Source organism: Schistocerca serialis, chromosome 4 (assembly GCF_023864345.2).
Source record: "Schistocerca serialis cubense isolate TAMUIC-IGC-003099 chromosome 4, iqSchSeri2.2, whole genome shotgun sequence".
In the NCBI taxonomy this organism is placed as follows: domain Eukaryota; kingdom Metazoa; phylum Arthropoda; class Insecta; order Orthoptera; family Acrididae; genus Schistocerca; species Schistocerca serialis.
In genome coordinates, this window is record NC_064641.1 from 753,263,298 (window position 1) to 753,288,303 (window position 25,006).

At 40.9% G+C, this 25,006-nt stretch overlaps 1 protein-coding gene across 2 annotated transcripts in view; it reads left to right on the top strand.

The window, feature by feature from the left end:
- LOC126473294 (transmembrane protein 184B) overlaps positions 1–24,764 on the top strand; it is a 133,538-nt gene extending 108,774 nt beyond the window's left edge. Inside the window, exon 10 of one of the 2 annotated variants that reach the window (XM_050100259.1) lies at positions 24,334–24,761. In XM_050100259.1, coding sequence (XP_049956216.1) covers positions 24,334–24,566 — 233 coding nt within the window. In that variant the 3' untranslated portion in view covers positions 24,567–24,761. Of the gene's footprint in view, positions 1–24,333 lie in introns of both variants that reach the window. The other variant, XM_050100261.1, reaches the window with a different exon arrangement.
- The last annotated feature ends 242 nt before the right edge of the window (positions 24,765–25,006 follow it).

Genomic DNA, 25,006 nt, shown 5'->3' on the forward strand with positions numbered 1-25,006 from the left:
CTGTTCCAACAGGACAATGCACGTCCGCATGTATCCCGTGCCACCCAACGTGCTCTAGAAGGTGTAAGTCAACTACCCTGGCCAGCAAGATCTCCGGATCTGTCCCCCATTGAGCATGTTTGGGACTGGATGAAGCGTCGTCTCACGCGGTCTGCACGTCCAGCACGAACGCTGGTCCAACTGAGGCGCCAGGTGGAAATAGCATGGCAAGCCGTTCCACAGGACTACATCCAGCATCTCTACGATCGTCTCCATGGGAGAATAGCAGCCTGCATTGCTGCGAAAGGTGGATATACACTGTACTAGTGCCGACATTGTGCATGCTCTGTTGCCTGTGTCTATGTGCCTGTGGTTCTGTCAGTGTGATCATGTGATGTATCTGACCCCAGGAATGTGTCAATAAAGTTTCCCCTTCCTGGGACAATGAATTCACGGTGTTCTTATTTCAATTTCCAGGAGTGTAGATGGTGATAGGAAGTTGCACAGGCCAAGTTTTGCAGCTGGAATGGTCACAGGGGTAGGAGCCATAGGATAGGGAGATGGGTGTTTATACCAGCCTTGTAACTGGAAAAACATATACTATCAAAGGGAGAACCATCTGTGAAAGGACACGTCATGTACTGCTGTTATGTGAACACTGTTCAGTCTATTACATCGGCATGAGTACCGCCGAGTAATCAGTTCGGAAGAATGGGTATAGGTAGAGGTTGTATACAGGCAACACACAATATCCTGTTGCAGAGCAAGCTCTATAACGTAACAGTCATGACCTGAGTGCCTGTTTCATGCACTTGTCATCTGGATTCTTTCTCCAGACACCAGTATCTTCTGAACTCTGCAGGTGGAAACTGACACTACAACGTGTCCTTGGTTCTCACCACCCACCTGACCTTAATTTATGTTAATTTCTTTCGTTCAGCAATTCTTTACAGTAACTGTTCCTTTCTTCACTCCTCTTAGTTTTCTATGTCTTTCATTTTCTGACCAGTCTACTTTTTGCTGTCCCCCCTCCCACCTCTATCACATGCAATGCAATTAGCTCTTCACTCTTATTAACTTCTGGAGGATGTTTAAGCAATAATCTCTGTCTAGCATGTTATCCCATTTTCCACATTTAAGCTCTCAGATTTTCAAATCTCACCCATTGCACTCCCCAACAATCAGCCTTTCCTGCTTATCCCGTCTGGTAAATCTCCCCTGACCCAGGGTTCTGGATGACTTTTCCAAACTCTACATCTTTTCCTAAACATCACCAGTCCTTTTCCCTTAACCATCTTCCTTCCCATTCAACCCTTCTGCCAGAAGAAGGAGCCATTGGCTCCAAAGGCTTGCAAAGTGTAATACCTTTTACATATGTGTTCTCCTGCCAGCACTAGGTGAGTAGAATTCTTATCTATCCAATTACATTATATTTTCAAAAATTGATTATTTTTGTTGGTATAAGGTGTGCCATTGGCAGCACTGACCAGAGACGGGAGTACCCTTCACGATGTAATGAAACTCCAAAAGCAGAATATGCATCAAGGCCAAATGCAGACACAACAACCGAATACAACAATCTCTAGGGCACCTGGTTATAAGTGACTTGTCACTTTAATATGACCTAGAAGTGGCACCTCATGGTAGCCATTTGTAACAGCTTTGATTGCACTTCATTGAGTGAGCAAATGCCCATGCTAAAGTATGTAGAATGGGTTATAATTGAGACCGACGTGCTGCTCTCAAAAAGCAAAGTCATTAGAAGTCTTGTGTTGCCTGCAACAAAATTTTATGCAGTGCCCCAATTTGATCTCTGCCCAAAATGGTATTAATTTGCATTGGTTGGGGCCACTTCTGGTGCCTGCCATGCTACAGCACACTTCCATAATAGGACCTTTCTCTAAACACTTGTAACACTTGTCATCCTAATATGGCATTTTTGTCTGGTACGTAAAGAAAAACAGTGCAGACAACTTGAGACATATTGTATCGCTGTGACACAATGCCTGGTGCTAGCCAAGAATTATGGAAAATGGAGCTGGATTCATCATTGCTGAATGGAACTTCTTTGCTATTTCAGAGGGTATATACAACTTGCACAGAAACCACACAATAGTGAATAAAAGTTGAGGGGCATGAAAGGGAAGCAGTGGCTGAGAAGGAAATGAGACAGGGTTGTATCCTATCCCTGATGTTATTCAATCTGCACATTGAGCAATCTGTAAAGAAAATCAAAGAAAAATTTGGAGAAGGAATTAAAATTCAGTGAGAAGAAATAAAAGCTTTGAGGTTTGCCAGTGACATTGTAATTCCGCCAGAGACAGAAAACGACTTGGAAGAGCAGTTCAACAGAATCAACAGTGTCTTGAAAGGAGAACATAGGATGAATGTTAACAAAAGCAAAGTAACACTTATGGAATATTGTCAAACTAAATCAGATGTTGCTGAGGGAATTAAATTTGGAAATGAGACACTAAAAGTTATCTGAGTTCAGCTTTTTGAGCAGCAAAATAACTGATGATGGCCGAAATAGAGAGAGTATAAAATGTAAACTCGCAAGGGCAAGAAAAGCATTCCTGAAGAAGAGAAATTTGTTAACATCAAATATAGATTAAAATGTTAGGACGTCTTTCCTGACTGTATTTGTGTGGAGTGTAGTCCTGTACTGATGTGGAACATGGACAATAAACAGTTCAGACAAGAAGAGAGTAGCAACTTTTGAAATGTGGTGCTACTGAAGAATGCTGAAGATAAGATGGGTAGATCATGCAACTAATGAGGGGTTACTGAACAGAATTGGGGAGAAAAGAAATTTATGGCATAGCTTGAAGCGATCGATTGGCAGTATGCATTCTGAGACATCAAGGGATCACCAGTTCAATATTGGATGGAAGTGTGGAGCTTACAAATTGTAGAGGGAGACCAAGTGATGAGTACAGTAAGCTGGTTCAAAAGGATATAGGTTGCCATAGTTATTCGCAGATGAGGAGATTTACACAGGACAGAGTAGTGTGGAGTGCTCATCAAACTGGTCTTCAATGAGAAGACCACAACAACATCAACAGCTTATAAAGTCTGTTGTGCCACTAGCAATATTTCAAATGGATGCCCAATTCACAGCACTTCAGCTGGGGAGAGGGTCAGACTGTCTTAAAGCTTGCATGCAGATCTCCTCATTTGGGGTTGAGTGAATCCCTACATCACAAATTAAACTTTCCTTGTATGATTTGCTGCACTCCCATTTGAATTTACATTTTCACTTCAACCCCCGTAAATCCACAGTCCAAGATGCATTACTGTTGATATTGTCATTATTCTGTCCATGCAGCTACCACATGTATTTTGTTGGAAAAATGCTCAGATAATAAAAAGAATAAATCAGACAATGGTAACATCAGTGGATCAGACAACAGGACTAACTTGTGAACCAGGAAATGTAACCAGTTATTCATAGTCGTGGAAAAGGCCCGCTGTCAATCTTGACATTTAACCTCACTTGGCTGAAAATGCAGTGCAAGACTTTTTCATATACTTCCCAGTTTTCTTGGGCCTCATTAAATGCCTGAAATGCCAGTATGGTTTGCACCACATTTGAATGCTACTTCTGCGAAAACTCAAGAAATCTGGCATCCATTGCAGCTTGGTGGACCAAGACTGACCAGCTTATCGCCAATGTTATAAACCCCACTTCGGGGTAACAACATTTATTTAACACAGTTAACTTTGACAACATTTGTCTATCAGTACATGAACCAAAACAGTAATAGTTCTTGGCAGTATACTCATCTGAACCACAACAAAAATTATTTGGTGAGGGAGGGAGTGAGAGGGCTCAAATATTACACAAAACGCAACCAACGTGAGATGCATACTTAATAACATGCACTGAATGACACTGGCTTAGACAACTTTTTGTGTCTATTTGTCTTTGGCCATTCACCCTGACGGGAGCTTTGCAGTGGGAATTTCAGTGAATTGTAATGCTGAACAAGACTTTCATTTTAACTGAAGCATCAAATGTATTTTCTCAAATGTCGAATAATGCTTTATTATGTATGTGCCACCAGCATTGGGCTTTGGGCAGTAGGTACAATTGGGGAACATAGAGCAAATCTTACAGTGAGGCAGTAGATACTGGAAAAGTCGTAAAAGGGTGGGGAGGGGAATGATATGCAATGTGTCAGAGTGCTAACAAAAATATTATGGAGCTCTGATGGACCATGAAAGGTTTTATTAGGGGAATGTGTCTCATTTTACTTGATGCCCTACAGAAGTCATACCCTCAATGAAGTGACAAATATTTTGTAGTCCAGGGTGACATTCTGAAATAAGAAAACAAATTTGTAATACGTTGTAAAACGTTATTGCTTGACAATGCACACTGCCTGACAAAAAAAGTGAAGTACCCACAAGGGGAAGAGAAAAAAAAAAGTGAAACTTTGCAAGTTGAGAGGGTATGTGATGTTATTTCAGTGACTACAATATTGAGTCCAATTTACAAACAACTTGGCAGTATGAACCCATTTATCAGTCTTGACATTTCATGCTCTTAGGCCTATACATATGCACTGATTACATTGGGAAGGGTGTAATAAAGCTGTTGTATCCTCTTGTGAGTCAAGCTGCTCGCCCATAACTGTTGTAACTGACTGTGTGATGGAGTTGACATCAGAGCTGGTCCCACACATTCTGTTGGAGGCATATATGGGAATCTTTCTGGCCATGAAAGTACCTAACATGACACAAATAGTTCATATGCCATGTGTGGGTGAGCATTGTCCTGTTAAAAATGGCACCTCGATACTGTCCCATAAGAATTAACACACAAGGACACAGGGTGTCCATGACATACCATTGTTCCATCAGATTTCCCTCAATAACTACCACCCTGTGAAGTCATAGTCAGTGGCTTGCCGCACCATGATGCCAGGAGTAATACCTTTGTGCATTTCCAAAACCTTGGAGGAATTGGAGTTCTCCCTAGGTAACAGCCATCCTGGGCAGTACAGAACCCCAATTCGTCACTGAACACAGCGCAATGCCGTTCATCAGCAGTCTATGCTTTCCAATCATGGCACCACTCCAAATGCGGCTGTTTGTGTTGTGGTGTTAACGGGTAGGCTATCTATGAGATGGTAATTCCCTAATCCAGCTGTCGTTAGTCTTTGATCAGTGATGCAGGGAGTCCATTACTTGTTCTCAGACTGCAGGTGCAGATGTGAAGGGGTTATTATGTGCTTGGTATAGAACAAGATGATCCTCCCTTGTGAAAGATTGTTTGCCCCAATATTCCGATGCAGTCCATATCTAAATGCCTCACAGATGTGGATATTGCATGATTCAGTCAGCTGATAAAGTGAAGATCCACACTGAGGCTCCTTTCAAATTTTGTCAAGTGCTGATAAAAGTGTCTCAAATGAGTATACAACCTCTCCGTGACGACCACAGTGATCACTCGACATCTGACACAGTTTGCATCCCCTTACCCTGGTAACACTAAACATGAACAAAACCAATGAACTCAAGTGGCTGTTATCTGTCACAGAGAATTGTAATTTTAATCACTTACATGCCTGCTGATAGTGTATATGAGTGAAAAGATACACTGACATCCAACCATGTCTTCTGGGTACTTCACTTTTTTGGCAAGCAATGTGTATCACTCGCTGATATTACTTTGTTCCAGACCCTGATGCTCCAGTCAGTCCTTTAATTTTATTTCAGCAGGTTACTCACAAGTAAAATTCATTTCTTTTTCTTGTTGAGTGATTTTGGATGTACATGTATCTTCATTGAATACTAACAGTATTTCAAATGAAGGAGGACAGCATTCCCTATGAGCAGAAGACCAGATCCTGTGCAAACATTAGAACTCTTTTTATCATTTAGATGGATGAAAATATCATTCTTACAGAAGTTATTGTTCATGCTACTGTTACATTTAACACTGCAGACTTCTAAACCACAGATATGGTTGTATCTAAATTTCTGCTTATTAATGAATACATTAACAGGTATGGGAGTTTATGAATGAATTCTCCAAATGAATGAAGTACAGTGAGTTGATTTTAATAGTCAGTCAAAATGGAACATGTGTTTATGAGTTTATAAGATTTTCAAATGCAAAAACAGGGAAGTTGGTTCAGTCAGCTTTGAAAGTAGAGGGAACTAACATAGATATAATTTACATAAGGTCTAAGGGGAAAATGTTTCTCCTATCTAGTTGTAAAGATTTCTCCTTAATATACTCCACGTTTCCATTTATAACTGTCTTCAAATTTGTGAAATATATGTTTTGCTAGCCAAGCTGATTCACACTGATCACTCAGATTTAATATAACTTCCTCATTTTCTTGAACTCTCTGTGAACACAGCAAAGTATTTAAATATTTAAAAGATGTTAGAAGACAATACTTTGACTTGCAGGAGTGGGCTTACACTGTTGTGGATTGACAGAAACTTGCATCACAATCTGCAACTCCTCTAGGCAGATGTTTGTGCAGAGCTAATTACTATCTACATAAGGCACTTCACTTGAATGTGCAGCTCCTGCATATCTGTATGTCTTATACCCTGGCATGTGGGTATTGTGAAGCATTCATAATAATACAACAATATTCCTCTTGATGGAAGAGAGGGATTCAAACAAATATGATCAAAGAAAAGTTGTATAAAACATTTTTGGAATTCTTGCTGTGTCAATCCAGGGTAAAACCTCGAGCTTTCAACAATTTCCACCACTGTCTTCGTCATGAGCAACTGCTGCTGTGATGGCCTTATATAGCCCAAAGACAGCTTCTGATGGGTTGGTAGTTACAGCATGCTGTTGCAGATGGTGTCGACGTCAGCACTGGTTATTGCACTGCTCCCTCCATAGCATAAACATTGTGATTAATATCTCTGGCTCTTCTCTGCATCAAGAGCTCATTTCCATGCACCTCTAAGATTACATTTGCTGTCACAGTTGAAGGTTTTCTCACATGTTCTTGTTTCTATGGCCTCTTTAATTACAGAGTACCAGTATGTGGAAGCCTGGGATAAAACTTTTGTTTCTTCAAACAGTATTTTATGTTTGTTTTTGAGACCATGCTTAACAACTGCAGATTTCTCCAGTTCTCCATTTGTAATGTGCTGTTGATGTTCTGCACAGCAGTTGGAAATGGTGCGGGTGGACTGATCGATGTAATTGTTTCTGCCCTCACATGGAATGTTGTAATTCCCAGGAATCCTGAGGCCAAGACTGTCCTTAACAGAGTGTAGTATTTGTTTTATCTTCTTAGAAGGTTGGAAAATGCATCTGATACCTCATCTTCCCAGGACTCTCCCTATTTTGTTGCATGTAGTGCCGCAAAAGGGAAGTAATGTAATCAGTTGCTTGTCATGTCAATGGTCAACATTTTCACATTTTCTTTTCTTGGAGAACACTGATTTGATATCAAATGGCCCATAGCCGTTCTTTTGAAACACATAAATTAGATGATTCATTTCAGAATGGAAGTGGTCCTCATCAGAAACGGTTTTTGCTTTATATATCAGTGTATTTAGAAAGCTGCTCTCTCCTGGACTGGATGGTGAAGACTCTGAGTGCCCAGATATGAATCAGTGTGCTGAGTGGCCAAGGTGTCCATCCAACTTGTGCCAAAACATCTAAAAACAGCAGCCTTCCCTCTTTTTCTGTCTCGACAGTGAATTGGATGTTAGGGTCAATGACATTTGTATGTTCCTAGAAGTGCTCAAGAGATTCTACCCCATGTGGCCAGACCATATACGTGTTGTCAACATAACCACAAAATGAAGACGGACAAATGGGAGCCAAATTTAATGCATAGTCCTCAAAATGTTCCATAAAAAAGTTGGCCATTGATGGAGACAATGGAGAGCCCATGTGAATGTTGACCATTGACATGATGAGCCACCAACTGCATTCCTTTCCTTTTGCAGTGCTACATCCAGAAAAATATGGAGAGTTCTGGAAACATCAGGTATCAGATGTATTTTCTGACCTCGTAGGAAGATAAAGCAGATACTACAACCTGTTAAGGACAGTATGGCCTCATGATTCTTGGGATTTACAACATCCTATATGAGTGCGGAGGTCAGTCCATCTGAACTGTTTCCAGTCACTGTGCAGAACATCAGTGGCATATTAAAAATCAAGAACTGTAGAAATGTGCAATTGCTGAGTACAGTATCACAAACAAACTTGAAATACTGTTTGAAGAAAAAAAAGTTTTATCCCAGGCTCCACATACTGGTACGCCATAATTAAAGAGAATGTAAATATAAGAATGTGTGAGAAAACCTTCAACTGTGACAGCAGATATAATCTTGGTAGTGTGTGGAAGTGAGCTCTAGATGCAAAGAAGAGCCAGAGATATTTGTCACAATGATTACACTATGGCAGGAGCAGTGGCATCACCAGCACAGATGATGACACCATCTGCAACAGCATGATGTAACTACTAACCCATCAGAAGTCATTTTTGGTCTATGTAAGGCCACCAAACCAGCAATTTTGACAGTCAATTGCTCCTGATGATGATGATGATGATGGTAGAAAGCATTGAAAGCTTGAGGTTTTATCCTGAGACACAGCAAGAAGTCTGAGAATGTTTTATGCAAGAGTGCTGTCATGAAAGAAAAGTCAATAGAAAAAGTTTGATGTTTCCTTGTGAAATTCTCTGGGACCCAACCAAAGCAACATGGTGTTATGTTCAAATCATTCTGACATAATTAAGGAGCACTAATGCATTGAAATGACTTGCTGAAGATATAGGTCACCCACACAATGCTGTAAATAAAAAAAATTACATAAATAAAATGCTACCATGATTCAGCAGGAGCCTCACTTTGTCCCATGTAAACATCCCTCTCATAAGAATATCTCTACCTGCCTGTCTTCTGTTGGTAAGCTGCTTTCTTTGGAATAGGAATTACTACATTCTTCATGAAGGATGAGGGTATTTCGTCTGTCTCATATATCTTGCACATCAGATGGAAGAGTTTTGCCATGGCTGGTTCTTCCAAGGCTATCAGTAGTTCTCACAGAAAATTGTCTACTCCCAGAGCCTTGTTTTGACTTATATCTTTCAGAGCTTTGTCAAATTCTTCTCACAGAATCATATCTCCCATCTCATATACATCCATTTCCCCTTCTAAAACATTGGTTTCAAGTTCATCTGTCTTGTATAAACCCTCTATATACTCCTTCCAGCTTTCAGCTTTCACTTCCTTGCTTAGGGCTGGTTTACCATCTGTGCTCTTGATATTCATACAGCTGCTTCTCTTTTCCCCCAAAGGCCTCTTTAATTTTTCTGTAGGTGGTATCTATGTTTCCCCTTGTGAAATATGCTTCCAAATCCTTAAATTTGTCCTCTAGCAATCATTGCTTAGCAATTTTACACTTCCTGTCAATCTCATTTTTTTAACGTTTGTATTCCCTTTTCCTGTTTCATTTGCTACATTTTTAAATTTAGTGCTTTCATCATTAAGGGTACAGGGTACTTATAAATGCTGGAAAAATCGAAATATTTTTATGGTTTTATTAAATTCTATAGTCTTTCCTGATTACATTGATACATCCACTATAGGGTTTCAAATGAAAAAGACCTATATATACCAAATTTAAAGTTACGGTCATGTATGCCGCCATACCCCTCTATTTCTGTTACAGAAACCAGTATTATTTCAAAAAGAACTGTGAACTTTCTATTTCCAGTGATAATACATATGAGACATTGTATATATTGGTAACAGTGCAGGTTTCTTGTGTCTGTAAATTATTATCTTTGCTAGTATTTGCTTTTGTTTCGCTTAAGCAAGCCACACTGTTGAAAGTAACCTATGTATCAGTTCTTCAGGGAAGAAACTCCCAAATGGCATGCTTCCTGGTGATTCAAGTTTTTGTGTTAACAATCACGCTGTTTGTAGTGGATTTGTTGTTACTGATGTGGGCATATTTTCTTCTTTGATAAAGGAAGCGGCGAAATGTAAACTATGTGATGGTGTAGGCTGCCTGGAAATAACTGAATAACAAAGTAGCAGGAAGGGTTTAGCATCAAAATTAATTGTTCTGTGTAGGTCCTGCAATAAATCTACCTCAAAAATGACTTTGCAAATTGTGCATAATTCATATTATGTGAATTTGAAGTTATTGTATGCAATGCATGCAATATGAAAAGGAAAAAAGGCTGCTCAAAGTTTTGTGGTTTGAGGGACCTTCCTCCTCCTCCCAGTAGGTTCAGCAAGTACATAAAAATACTTTCAGGTGCCTTGACGGTTGTACCTAAAGCATCTATGAAACATGCAGTAGAAGAAACTGTAAATATTAGTGGAACCAGGGACATTGCTGTTGCATTTGATGGGACATCATTCCTTGAATGTTGTTGTAAGTGCTACTTCTCTGGAGAATGGAAAAGTTGTTGATGTTGAGTGCTTATCTAAGTACTGCCACACCTGCCATGATAACACTGAGGAACATATTGAACATCAGTGTTCTATGGTTGGTTGGTTGGTTTGGGGAAGGAGACCAGACAGCGTGGTCATCGGTCTCATCGGATTAGGGAAGGATTGGGAAGGAAGTCGGCCGTGCCCTTTCAGAGGAACCATCCCGGCATTTGCCTGGAGTGATTTAGGGAAATCACGGAAAACCTAAATCAGGATGGCCGGACGCGGGATTGAACCGTCGTCCTCCCGAATGCGAGTCCAGTGTCTAACCACTGCGCCACCCCGCTCGGTCAGTGTTCTATGAATTACGATGGTTACAGTGGAAGTACGGAGTGTGATGGAGCTCTAAAAATATTTCAGAGGTTGGTGCCCGTTCATAACATTAGATATACAAAGTACCTAGGTGATGGGGACTCTAAAGCTTTCAATAAAATTAATGAGTTCAATGTTTATGGTGATACCTTGGAAACAAAACTGGAGTGTTGTGGACGTGTGCAAAAGGGGATGGGTGCTAGATGGAGGAAGCTATGGAGAGAAATGAAAGGAAAATTGCTATCTGATGGAAAATCTCCATCTGGCCAAGGCATATTGACAGAAACTAAAGTAGACCTTCTTCAGAGTTATTATGGACTGGCACTTAGATGGACTACACCTCTGAAAGATGTTACAGCAATGAGAAAAGCTAAATGGGCCACCCACTTTCGTAAGTTGTCCACAGATGATCACCCTGCTCACGGACTTTGCCATAAAGGTGCAGATTCTTGGTGTGGTTACCAAAAAGCAAAAGAAAGTGGCCAAATACACCATCATAAGCATTCTCTTCCTGAGCCTGTTATGAATGAAATAAACCAATTTTTAGAGGCCTCAGTGACCCTGTTTTGCTTAGTAAATGTCTTCACGGTGGCACTCAGAATACAAATGAAAGTTTCAACCATTGCATATGGGAAAGATTACCCAAGAATGTTTTTGTAGGACTAAATACTTTAAAAGTTGGTGTACTAGATGCAGTGATATGGTTCAATGATGGAGTGATAGGAAGGTTGGAAGTTCTGAGAAATTTAGGCATGAAATGTGGCTCTAATATGAAAGATCAGTTGCTTGCTTGTGACAGACAACGTATGCATGAAGCTGAAAGATTCACTCTGCAAGTTACCAAAGAAGCAAGAAGTGCTAAAAGGAATGCCAAGAGGACACTTGAAGATGAAGAAATCTCAAGGATGAAGACTATGCTTCAGGAATGTTCTGAGGCACAGTTTACTTGGACTCATATCTTCATTTGCAATTTCCCGCAAGTTGTATTTTTCAGAATTCAGGTACAAATATCTCCTTAAGTTTGTACAGCATTGCTCTAATTTTTTCTGTAGCTTGCAGTAGTCCTTACTTATGCAAGAGACCTAAGCTTTATTGCAGAATCAACTAAATTATAGATAAAATAACATTTTATTAGGAAAAAATTATAAAAATCAAAATGAAAGATGTGATGTATTTTTATCCTTGTAATATACAAAATAGGTGGAATTAAATAGGTCTAGTACCTCAGCCATCATGTCATGCATATCTGGTAAAAAGTTGGTCTCCTTCAAATGTTAACATTGGATTAAATGGTACCTCAATTTGAGGAAGCATTTTGGAAAAAAAATTGCATCAATTTCTTTGTAATTTTTTTAATAACCCTAAGCCGCTTCAAAAATATTCAAAATGCTTCTAATTTGTTTATAAAGTGTGCTGCATTACCTAATATCAACAAAAAATCTGTAAAACATGTACATTATAAACAGTGCCTGAAAGAAATAGGTGTTGATTTTTATATAATATCGAGCCGGAAAAGTACCCTGTACCCTTAAATTCAACATCTCTTGTGTTATCCACGGATTCCTACTATGCCCTAGTTGTGTGTGTGAAATCTTATGGGACTTAACTGCTAAGGTCATCAGTCCCTAAGCTTACACACTACTTAACCTAAGTTATCCTAAGGACAAACACACCCACCCATGCCCGAGGGAGGACTCGAACCTCCGCCGGGACCAGCCGCACAGTCCACGACTGCAGCACCATAGACCGCTCGGCTAATCCCGTGAGGCTACTATGCCTAGTCTTTTTACTTATTTGACCCTCTATTGCCTTCACTGTTTCACCTCTTAAGGCTACTGTAGTGACCCTTTTTTCTATATCGACTTCCATATCTTGCATGAAAGTAGGAATGTTAATTTATCTATACATTGACTGGTATTGAGGGGTTTTGTTTTATCCCGGCTAGTTCTTAAATTAACCCCAATGTGTCACTACACGTATTGTCTTCCCATTCTGAAGGAAAAAATGATAAGTAAATTAATACTAGTGTTTGCAATAGATTCTCGTTCACTTGTTTCAGTTACTAGTCTGCAGTTTATTCTTGGTGAAAATCATGTAACCTAATTATTTATGAACCTAAATCAAAGTAAACTTCAAGACGAATAGTCAGTTTCAAATTAACACGTTATTTTATTTAATGATAATTATTAATAAATCAGTTCATTCACACAATCGCATTCAAAGGAGTTCTTTGAATAAGTATCTAATCTGGAATCCCGTCAATATCAGAGATACTAAACAATGTTCTGTCACTTTCGATAAAAAGATTGTTCCCATTTAATATCCATAAACTGTCACGAACTATGATTACTAGTCATGTGAAGTAAAGCTTTTCCACTATCACAATACAAAGTCCGAATCTGTCCAAAATTCATTAATTCCGTAAAATATTTAAATCTTCACACGAAGTGACGTTAAAGTCAGAGAGATTATTGATCAACTCCCCGTTCCTCTAATATGACAAAAGTTCTAATTCTGATCTGAAATTAATGCTTTCCAAAAAACAATCTCATCACAATTTATTCTTATGCCTTGGTTTAATACAGCTCCTATTGTTGCTTCCTAAAGCTGTACGTCCTAATTGACTTCGAACAGACTAGAGGATAGAGACTGGAGTATCATAATTGCATTGTATGTCTATTTATACTTTTGTAAACGCTATCTTTGGTGTTCAAGACCTACATTCTGTCTATAATATTGATTTTCTCATATATAAGAATAACTAATAATTTAACCATTTCTATCATTTTCTCCCCCTCACATGCTTCCAAAATTTATGATTAAAGTTCTTTTCTTTTTCTATTGTTTTTCTACTATAGATTTCCCTCTATCTGTCTCTTATTTCTATTTCGTAAATTTCTTCTTGTGAAGGGGCTTGGGAAATTTTCTGAATTTATATTTCGAGGGCATGGGAGCTAATTTGGGAGCTATTTTGGTTTATTAACACCGAGGGGCGTTGTAGGTATTACACTACCCGTTAGTCTTGTATTGTATTCCTTTCCCGTATTCTAGGAAACTGTTGTATAATGCTCGATCTGAAGCTCTCCACAAGCTCTTGTTCCTCTCAACAACCTCTGGTTCTTTCGCATTATGCAGGTCCCTTCTCCATAATTTCCTACCTGTTTTTTTTTCAATTTTAATCTACAATTCATAACCAATAAATTATGGTCAGAGTCCACATCTACACCTGGAAATGTCTTACAGTTTAAAATCTGGTTCCTAAATCTCTGTCTCAGCATTATATATTCAATCTGAAACCTGGTGTCTCCAGGTCTCTCACACATATACAACCTTCTTTCATTATACTTAAACCAAATGTTAGTGATGATTAAATTATGCTCTGTGCAAAATCCTACCAGGCAGCTTCCTCTTTCATTCTTTAGTCCCAGCCCATATTTACCCACTATTTTTTTCTTCTCTTCATTTTCGTATCAAATTTCACTCCCCCATTATTATTAAATTTTTGCCTCCTTTAACTATCTGAATAATTTCTTTTGCCTCATCATACATATCTGCAATCTCCTCACCATCTGTGGAACTAGTTGGCATGTAGATTCGTGCTACTATCATGGGTGTGGGCTTCATGCCTATCTTGGCTATCATAATGCATTCCCTATGCTGTTCATAGTAGCTTACCCGCACTCCTATTTTCTTATTCATTATTAAACCTACTCCTGCATTATCCATATTTGATTTTGCTTTTTATAACCGTGTATCCACCTGACCAGAAGTCCTGTTCCTGTTGCCGCCCAACTTCACTAATTTCCACTATATCTAACTTCAGCCTATCCATTTCCCTTTTTAAATTTTCTAACCTACATGCCTGATTAAGGGATCTAACATTCCATGCTCTGATCGGTAGAATGCCAAGTTTCTTTCTCCTGATGACATCATCCTGAGCAGTCCCTGCTCAGAGATCTGAATGGCAGACTATTTTACCTCCGGAATATTTCACCCAAGAGGACGCCATCATCATTTAATGATACAGTAGAGTTGCATATCCTTGGGAAAAATTACCGCTGTAGTTTGCCCTTATATTCAGCCATTCGCAGAACCAGCACAGCACAGTGGATGCATTCAAAATGAATAGCATAATGAATCATCCCTGAAGGACATCAATGTAATAATAATAATAATAATAAAGGAGCTGCATTCTCATTAAAACTACAGAACAATGGTAATTTCAAAGTCATAAGAATTATAAGAAAATAAAGTTAACTGTAACAGAAATATGTTTTAAGAAAAAAGTAGGAGAAGAAGCTAAGAACTATAAAAGGTGTGATGAAATTGAAAACTGCATGTGTTGTTGTTGTTGTGGTCTTCAGTCCAGAGACTGGTTTGATGTAGCTCTCCATGCTGCTCTATCCTGTGCAAGCTTCTTCATCTCCCAGTACCTACTGCAACCTACATCCTTCTGAATCTGCTTAGTGTATTCATCTCTTGGTCTCCCTCTACGATTTTTAGTCTCCATAGTGCCCTCCAATACTAAATTGGTGATCCCTTGATGCCTCAGAACATGCCCTATGAACCGATCCCTTCTTCTACTCAAGGTGTGCCACAAATTTCTCTTCTTCCCAATTCTATTCAATACCTCCTCATTAATTAGGTGGTCTACCCATCTAATCTTCATCATTCTTCTGTAGCACCACATTTTGAAAGCTTCTATTCTCTTCTTGTCCAAACTATTTATTGTCCACATTCACTTCCATACATGGCTGCACTCCATAGAAATACTTTCAGAAAAGACTTCCTGACACCTAAATCTACACTGGATGTTAACAAATTTCTCTTCTTCTTCAGAAACGCTTTCCTTGCCATTGCCAGTCCACATTTTATATCCTCTCTACTTTGACCATCATCAGTTATTTTGCTTCCTAAATAGCAAAACTCATTTACTACTTTAAGTGTCTCATTTCCTAATCTAATACCCTCAGCACCACCTGATTTAATTCAACTACATTCCATTATCCTCGTTTTGCTTTTGTTGATGTTCATCTTATATCCTCCTTTCAAGACACTGTCTATTCCATTCAACTGCTCTTCCTTTGCTGTCTCTGACAGAATTACAATGTCATCAGCGAACCTCAAAGTTTTTATTTCTTCTCCATCGATTTTAATTCCTACTCCAAATTTTTCTTTCCTTTCCTTTACTGCTTGCTCAATATACATATTGAATAACATTGGGGATAGGCTAGAACCCCGTCTCATTCCCCTCCCAACCACTGCTTCCCTTTCATACCCCTCGACTCTTATAACTGCCATCTGGTTTCTGTACAAATTGTGAATAGCCTTTCGCTCCCTGTATTTTACCCCTGCCACCTTTAGAATTTGAAAGAGAGTATTCCAGTCAACATTGTCAAAAGCTTTCTCTAAGTCTGCAAATGCTAGAAACATAGGTTTTCCGTTCCTTAATCTATTTTCTAAGATAAGTCATAGGGTCAGCATTGCCTCACGTGTTCCAACATTTCTACGGAATCCAAACTGATCTTCTCCGAGGTCAGCTTCTACCAGTTTTTCCATTCATCTGTAAAGAATTCGTGTTAATATTTTGCAGCCGTTGCTTATTAAACTGATAGTTCAGTAATTTTCCCATTTTTCAACACCCGCTTTCTTTGGGATTGGAATTATTATATTCATCTTGAAGTCTGAGGGTATTTCGCCTGCCTCATACATCTTGCTCACCAAATGGTAGAGTTTTGTCAAGGATGGCTCTCCCAAGGCTATCAGTAGTTCCAATAGAATGTTGTCTACTCCTGGGGACTTGTTTTGGCTTAGATTTTTCAGTGCTCTGTCAAACTCTTCACGAAGTATCATGTTTCCCATTTCATCTTCATCTGCATCCTCTTCCATTTCCATATTGTCCTCAAGTACATCACCCTTGTACCGACCTTCTATATACTCCTATCACCTTTCTGCTTTCTCTTCTTTGCTTGGAACTGGGTTTCCATCCGCGCTTTTGATATTCATACAAGTGGTTCTCTTTTCTCCAAAAGTCTCTTTAATTTTCCCGTAGGCAGATCTATCTTACACCTAGTGAGATATGCCTCTACATCCTTACAATTGTCCTCTAGCCATCCTTGCGTAGCCATTTTGCACTTCCTGTCAATCTCATTTCTGGGACATTTGTATTCCTTTTTGCCTTGTTCATTTACTGCATTTATATATTTTCTCCTTTCATCAATTAAATTCAATATATCTTCTATTACCCAAGGATTTCTACTAGCCATCGTATTTTTACCTACTTGATCCTCTGCTACCTTCACTATTTCATCTCTCAAAGCTACCCATTCTTCTTCTACTGTATTTCTTTCCCCCATTCCTCTCAATCGGTCCCTAAAGCTCTCCCAGAAACTCTCTGCAACGTCTGGTTCTGTCAGTTTATCCAGATCCCATCTCCTTAAATTCCCATCTTTTTGCAGTTTCTTCAGTTTTAATCTACAGTTCATAAACAATCAATTGTTGTCAGAGTCCACATCTGCCCCTGGAAATGTCTTACAATTTAAAACCTGGTTCCTAAATCTCTGTCTTACCATTATATAATCTATCTGAAACCTTCAAGTATCTCCAGGCCTCTTCCATGTACACAACCTTCTTTTATGATTCTTGAACCAGATGTTAGCTATGACTAAGTTATGCTCTGTGCAAAATTCTACCAAGTGGCTTCCTCTTTCATTTCTTACCCCCATTCCATATTAACCTACTACATTTCCTTCTCTTCCTTTTCCTAGTACTGAATTCCAGTCACCCATGACTATTAAATTTTCGTCTCCCTTCACAATCTGAATAATTTCTTTTATCTGATCATACATTTCATCAATCTCTTTGTCATCTGCGGAGCTAGTTGCATATAAACTTGTACTACTGTGGTAGGCGTGGGGTCCATGTTTATCTTGGCCACAATAATGCTTTCACTATGCTGTTTGTAGTAGCTTACCCGCACTACTAATTTTTTTTTATTCATTATTATACATACTCCTGCATTACCTCTATTTGATTTTGAATTTATACCCTTGTATTCACCTGACCAGAAGTCTTGTTCCTCCTGCCACTGAAATCCACTAATTCCCACTATATCTCACTTTAATCTATCCATTTCCCTTTTTAAATTTTCTAACCTGCCTGCCCAATTAAGGGATCTGACATTCCATGCTCCGATCCATAGAACGCCAATTTTCTTTCTCCTGATAACGATGTCCTGCTGAGTAATCCTTGCCCAGAGATCCAAATGGGGGACTATTTTACCTCTGGAATATTTTACCCAAGAGGACGCCACCATCATTTAACCCTACAGTAAAGCTGCATGCCCTCGGGAAAAATACAGCTGTAGTTTCCCCTTGCTTTCAGCTGTTCACAGTACCAGCAGAGAGAGGCCATTTTGTTTAGTGTTACAAGGCCAGATCAGTCAATCATCCAGACTGTTGCCCCTGCAATTACTTTGATTTGATTTTTTTAATTTGATTTGATTTTTTATTGGTCCAGTTTTACCATAAAGCACAAATTGTACAATTGTAAAATTGATACTGAAAAAGCTGCTCCCCTCTTCAGGAACCACACGTTTGTCTGGCCTCTCAACAGATACCCCTCCGTTGTGGTTGCACCTACGGTATGGCTATCTGTATCGCTGAGGCACACAAGTCTCCCCACCAATGGCAAGGTCCATGGTTCGTCGGGGGCTGCATGTGTTAAGACACACAATTAAAACAAAGCACAGAACACAGATTATTAATATAACATGAGACAGAAGAGGAGTACTTACTATTCAGCTGAGTGAGCCATAGTTGAAAGGGAGACAATTTTTTTAAAAAGTTGTATTCTCACTTTTGCAACTTGCAAACAGTGGTCTTATCAGTTGTTGCTGATGCTGACAGTTTGTCATAAACCAATATTGTTTCATATCTTATTGTTAAGCATTGTGTGAAGTAGAGCAGCAGGAATCTTGGAATTTGTTTTACCTCTTCATTCTGAAACTCCTTGCAGACTCCAACATTTCAAATTCTCCAACTTGTACCTAACATTCACCAACCCCCAGATCATAGCTTACATAAATACTTTTGTCCCACATCTTCTTCCCTCCTCTTTTCTGTTTACTATACACATTATCTCTCTTTGTATGAGATCTACCTATGGCTTTAAACCATTACAGCCTTCGTCAACAACAGATGACACACACACACACACACACACACACACACACACACACACACACACACACACACGTGTCTGCAGTCTCAGGCAACTGAAACCATTCTGTGAGCAGCCACCCGGTGTGGCTAAGCGGTTCTAGGCGCTACAGTCTGGAACCGCGCAACCGCTACAGTCACAGGTTCAAATCCTGCCTCGGGCATGGATGTATGTGATGTCCTTAGGTTAGTTAGGTTTAAGTAGTTCTAAGATCTAGGGGACTGATGACCTCAGTAGTTAAGTCCCATAGTGCTCAGAGCCTTTTTTTTTCACTCTGTGAGCAGCAGCACCAGTGCACAATGGGAGTGGTGACTGTGTGGGGCTAAGGAGGAGGCTGGTGCGGGGAGGGGGGAGGGTTAGTATGGTGGGGATGGTGGGCAGTGATGTGCTGCAGGTTAGACGAGGAGCAGGGGAGAGGCGGGAAGGAAGGGGGGAAGTAGTGTAAAAGGAGAGAAGTAAAAAGACTAGGTGTGATGGTCTGATGACACCTGTGTAGTGCTCGCATGGGAACAAGGAAGGAGCTGGATGTGTGAGGACAGTGACTAATGGAGGTTGAGGCCAGGATGGTTACGGGAATGTAGAATGTATTGCAGGGAAAGTTCCCACCTGCACAATTCAGAAAAGCTGGTTTTGGTGGAAAGGATCCATATGGCACAGACTGTGAAGTGCTGTCACTGAACTGAAGGATGTCATGTTTGGCAGCGTGTTCAGCAACAGGGTGGTCCACTTGTTTCTTGTCCACAGTTTGTCACTGGCCATTCATGCAGACAGACAGCTTGTTGGTTGTCATGCCCACATAGAATGCAGCACAGTGGCTGCAGCTTAGCTTGTAGATCACAGGACTAGTTTCAAAGGTAGACCTGCCTTTGATGCAATAGGTGATGTTAGAAACAGGACTGGAGTAGGTGGTGGTGGGAGGATGTATGGGACAGGTCTTATGTCTAAGTATATTACAGCGGTATGAGCCATGAGATAAGGGTTTGAGAGAAGGGATTGTGTAAGGATGGACAAGTATATTGTGTAGGTTTGGTGGACCACTGGATACCACTGCAGGAGGGGTGGGAAGGATAGTGGGCAGGACATTTCTCATTTTAGGGCATGATGAGAGGTAGGGGTGGCTAGAATGTACAGAAGGGACTGACCACCCATGTTTGTCACATCTGCAGTCCCTCTCGAAATATATCGAGGGTCTCACTGAAGTCTTCATAGACAGTAATTACCCTCCCAACCTTGTACAAAAACAAACCTCCTGTGCCTTATCTTTCCAGTCTCCCACCATCTCCCAAAGTCCCACCGTCTGGCCACAGAGGAGCATTCCCCTCGTAACTCAGTACCACCCAGGACTGGGGCCACTGAATTACATTCTCTGCCAGGGTTTCAATTACCTCTCGTCCTGCCCTGAAATGAGAAATGTCCTGCCCACTATGCTCCACACCCCTCCCACAGGGGTATTCTGGCGGTCCACCGAACCTACACAATATGCTCGTCCATCCCTACACAATCCCTTCTCCCAAACCCGTACCTCATGGCTCATTCCCCTGTAACAGACCTAGATGCAAGACCTGACCCATACAAAAAAATGTGTGTGAAATCTTATGGGACTCAACTGCTAAGGTCATCAGTCCCTAAGCTTACACACTACTTAACTTAAATTATCCTAAGGACAAACACTCACACCCATGCCCGAGGGAGGACTCGAACCTCCGCCGGGACCAGCCCCACAGTCCATGACTGCAGCGCCCTAGACCGCTCGGCTAATCCTGCGCGGCCTGACCCATACATCCTCCTACCACCACCTATTCCAGTCCGGTCACTGACATGACCTATCCCTTCAAAGGCAGGGCTACCTGTGAAACCAGTCAAGTGATTTACAAACTAAGCTGAAACCACTGTGCTGCATTCTATGTGTGCTTGAAGACCAACAAGCTGTCCGTCTGCATGAATGGCAACTGACAAACTGTGGCCAAGAAACAAGCGGACAACCCTGTTGCTGAACACTCTGCCAAACATGACATCCTTCATTTCAATGACTGCTTCACAGCCTGTGCCATATGGATCCTTCCCACCAACACCAGCTTTCCTGAATTGCACAGGTGGGAACTTTCCCCACAATAAATTCTACATTCCCATAACACTCCTGGCCTCAACCTTCGTTAGTCACTGTCTTCACCCATTCAGCTCCTTCTGTGTTTCACACCCAGTCTTTTTACTTCTATCCTTTCCCACTACTTCCCCCTCCCCCTCCCCACCTCTCTGCTGCCCCCCGTCTAACCTGCAGCACTTCACTGTCTTCCACCCCTACCATACTATCTCTCCACCTCCCCACCCCAGCCTCTTCCTTACCTCCCCCAGTCACAATTCCCATCATGCACTGGTGCTACTGCTCGCAGTGTGGTTTCAGTTGTCTGAGACTGCGGTCGTGTGTGTGTGTGTGTGTGTGTGTGTGTGTGTGTGTTCTATTGTATTGTTGACGAAGGCCGAAAAGGCACAGCATTCGGAGGCCGTAAGGCCAGGAGTTGGGGAAGGGGAAAAGGAGAGGAGGAGGAAAGGGGAAAGATGGGTGGATGCATTGCAGAGAGTGGCACACAGTGTGAGTAATGGGCAAGAACCGGGTGGAGGTGATAGGACAGAGGGGCAGAAAGTATTGGGCGGAGGATGTGGAGACAGTAGATAAACATAGGCTGAGGCTGGGATAATTTTGGGAACAAAGAATGTATTGTAAGGACAACTCAGATCTGCACATTTCAGAAAAGCTGGTGGCGGAGGGCAATCCAGATGCAGCCATTGGAATCAAGTATGTTATGTTCAGCAGTTTGTTATGTTCAGCAGCATGTTATGCCACAGGGTGGTCTACCATCCTCTCACCCACAGTTTGGCAGTGACCATTCATCCTGGTGGACAGCTGGTTGGTAGTCAAACCAACCTTTCAGCAGAAGAAAGGACAGTCAAATACAACCTCAAAACACATCCTGACCAAATCATCCTACCTGCAGATGAAGGTCCCACCACTGTCATTATGAATCACAGAGACTACCTGGCAGAAGGCCTCTGCCAGTTATCTGACTCCCCCACCCATAAATTCTGCCAGAGTGATACTATCCTAGAAATCCTTCTATATGCTTCTCAAAATCTACAATCCTGGAAGACCCATTGTAGTTAGTTCTTGTACCCCACTGAAAGAATTTTGGCTTTCAGTGACCAATATCTCCAACCAATTGCCCAAAATCTAGCCTCTCACATCAAAGATGCCAACCACTCCCTTCACCGACTCTCCATCATCCCCATCCCTTTACCTTCTGGATTCCTAGTAGTCACTGTTGATGCCACTTTCCTATACTGCATAATCTCTCATTCCCATTGTCTAGCCACTGTTGAACATTACCTTTCCTACCATCCTTGAGACTCAAAACCCACTACCTCATTTTTCATACACCTTACCAACTTTATCCTAGCATACTACTACTTCTCCTTTGAAGGGAAGTTATACAAACAAATCCGTGGCACAGCCATGGGCACCTGCATGGGACCCTCCATTACCAGCCTGTTTAGCCTCCAAAAACCCCTAACCCCTGGTCTGGTTCGGGTCTTTAATGATATTCTTGTGATCCTCTAAGACACCCTAAACTCATTCCTTCACAACTTCAACACTTCCCTCCCATCCACTTTACCTGGTCCTCATCAACACAGTATACCGCCTTTCTGGGCATTGACCTGGGCTCTCTGATGGCTCCATCCAAACTTCTGACCACACAAAACCCACTGACCACCAACAGTACCAGCATTTCAACAGCTGCAATAAAACCCACCAACCACCAACAGTACCGGCATATCAACACCTGCCATCCCTATGGAAGGTCCAGGTGAAAGATCTACCCAATCCATCCACCCAGCACTTCCAATTCCAGTCCTGTCACAGGCTTATCCTACCCCATCAGAGGCTGAGCCATCTGTGGAAATAGTCATGACATATACCAGCTCTGCTGCAGTCATTGCACAGCTTTATACGTTGGTATGACTACCATCCATCTGTCTACCAGGATGAACAGCCATCGTCAAACTGTAACCAAGACCTTGATAGACCACTCCATGGCCCAACATGCAGCTGTACATGATGTGCTTCATTTTAATGGCTGCTTCACAACCTAGGCCATCTAGATGCTCCCCTCTATCATCTGATTTTCTGAACTGCGCAGGTGGGAGTTATCCTTACAACACATTCTCCACTCCCAAAATTATCCTGGCCTCAACCTATGGTAATCTACTGTCTCCACAAAGTCCACCCAACAGTTTCTGTCCCTCTGTGCTATTGCCTCCTTCTCCTTTTCATCTCCCATCCTGTTTATTTGTAATCTTCTGCTAATGCATCTGCTCGTCTTTCCCTGTTCCTCTCCTTTTTTGTTCCTTTTTTTCCCCACCTCCCTGTTCATGTCCTCTCACCCACACTATGTGTCACCCTCCACCAATGCACCTGGCTGTCTTTCTTCTTTCCTGCCCCTCACCTTTTTCACTCCCCCTCCCAACCTCCATGCCCCACAGTCTCCTAACACTCTGCTAGACCGTGCTCTTCTTCACCCCCACCCCTCCCTCCCACACACCCGTACCCTGCTATCCCTCTCCCTTTCTCCACCCAATCCGGAGTTGTACTTGTTTGTATGAATGTGTGTGTGTGTGTGTGTGTTTTCTTTTCTGAAGATGATTTCGGCTGAATGCTAAATGTGTAACAGTCTTTTCATTGTGCCTGTCTGCAACTCACTGTGTCATATTTATGGTGAGGAGCAATCTATTCTTTCCCTAATATTGTTAACTAAATAATTAAGTACCAAAGATGATGTGCATAGTCAAAGACTGGTAGAGCTGCAATATATGCTACACCATGCATCCATCAACTCCAAATTTCTGTCAGTTCTGTCTTTAAACTATTTATGAAGTGTGTGTTGTGAGTTTAGAATCATTTCCATGTAAGAATGCATTTAATTCTATTTCTTTTGCTATTTTGTTATTAGTGACAGAAAGAAAACACAAAAAGATAAGAGCAGTAGTGTTTCATGTATGCACATTTTTCAAGAGAGAGTTGGTAGTAGAAGCTCATTCTCATACACAGCTTGCACCAGAATTGTTAACTGCTAAGAGATTGCAGCTGAAGTGTGTAATGTGAAAACTGGCAATTTTGTGTTGCATTCTTAGAGTGTCTCAGTGTAGAACAAATTGGGCAACAGATTTCATTCATGCACACTGCTCTATCTGCAGGTGAGACATTCTTATACTCAAAACACAGCCAGAAAATGGTGTGTGCTAATTTCTTTCAAACACATGTATCTGATTCAAATATTCAGAATATAATGTTGTATATTGATGCTATGATACATTGTGTTACAGGAGGCTCAGACTCACAGCGTGGCATTCGTGTCAGCAGTTATGATCCAGATGATCCCTCTTTGGCGGGTTGTGGAAATGGTAATGGTGTTAATGGTTACGGTCCTGTATTAGGAATGGGACTAGCTAATTCACGCAGACATACTTCACTATCTGGTGGTCAGCGAGTCTCTACTATCAGTGCAAACTACAATGAGAAAACAACACTTCTGAGTTCTGATGATGAGTTCCAGTAGTTTTTTTTTTTAATTTTTTATAATGAACACCTACTCTCAGATGTTGCCAAATGTATGCTGATCTTCTGGGTTAAGAAACCCAGTTAATGAGCAGTATTGCTATTATGGTTGTTACAATAACTGCTGAGTTTCTAAACTTGGTGGCTGCATGTTATCAACAAACCTCATTGTAGAGAGCACCATTTACAAATTTTAAGATTGTTCCAAAATGTTGTGTAAATATGCAAGTGTGTATTGGAACTTCGTTGCAAATGCTTTGATGTATTGAGTCTGCATGTAAATATTATTCCTAAATGACTTTTATAAAAAAAGACACATTCCACTATAAGCCACAACAGTCTTGTTATCATTTTGTCCATTTTTTGTATTGTGTACTGATGTCATTAAGTCTCAGACTATTTGGTCTCAGCAGGACTGTTTGAAAATCTGCATCTATCAAT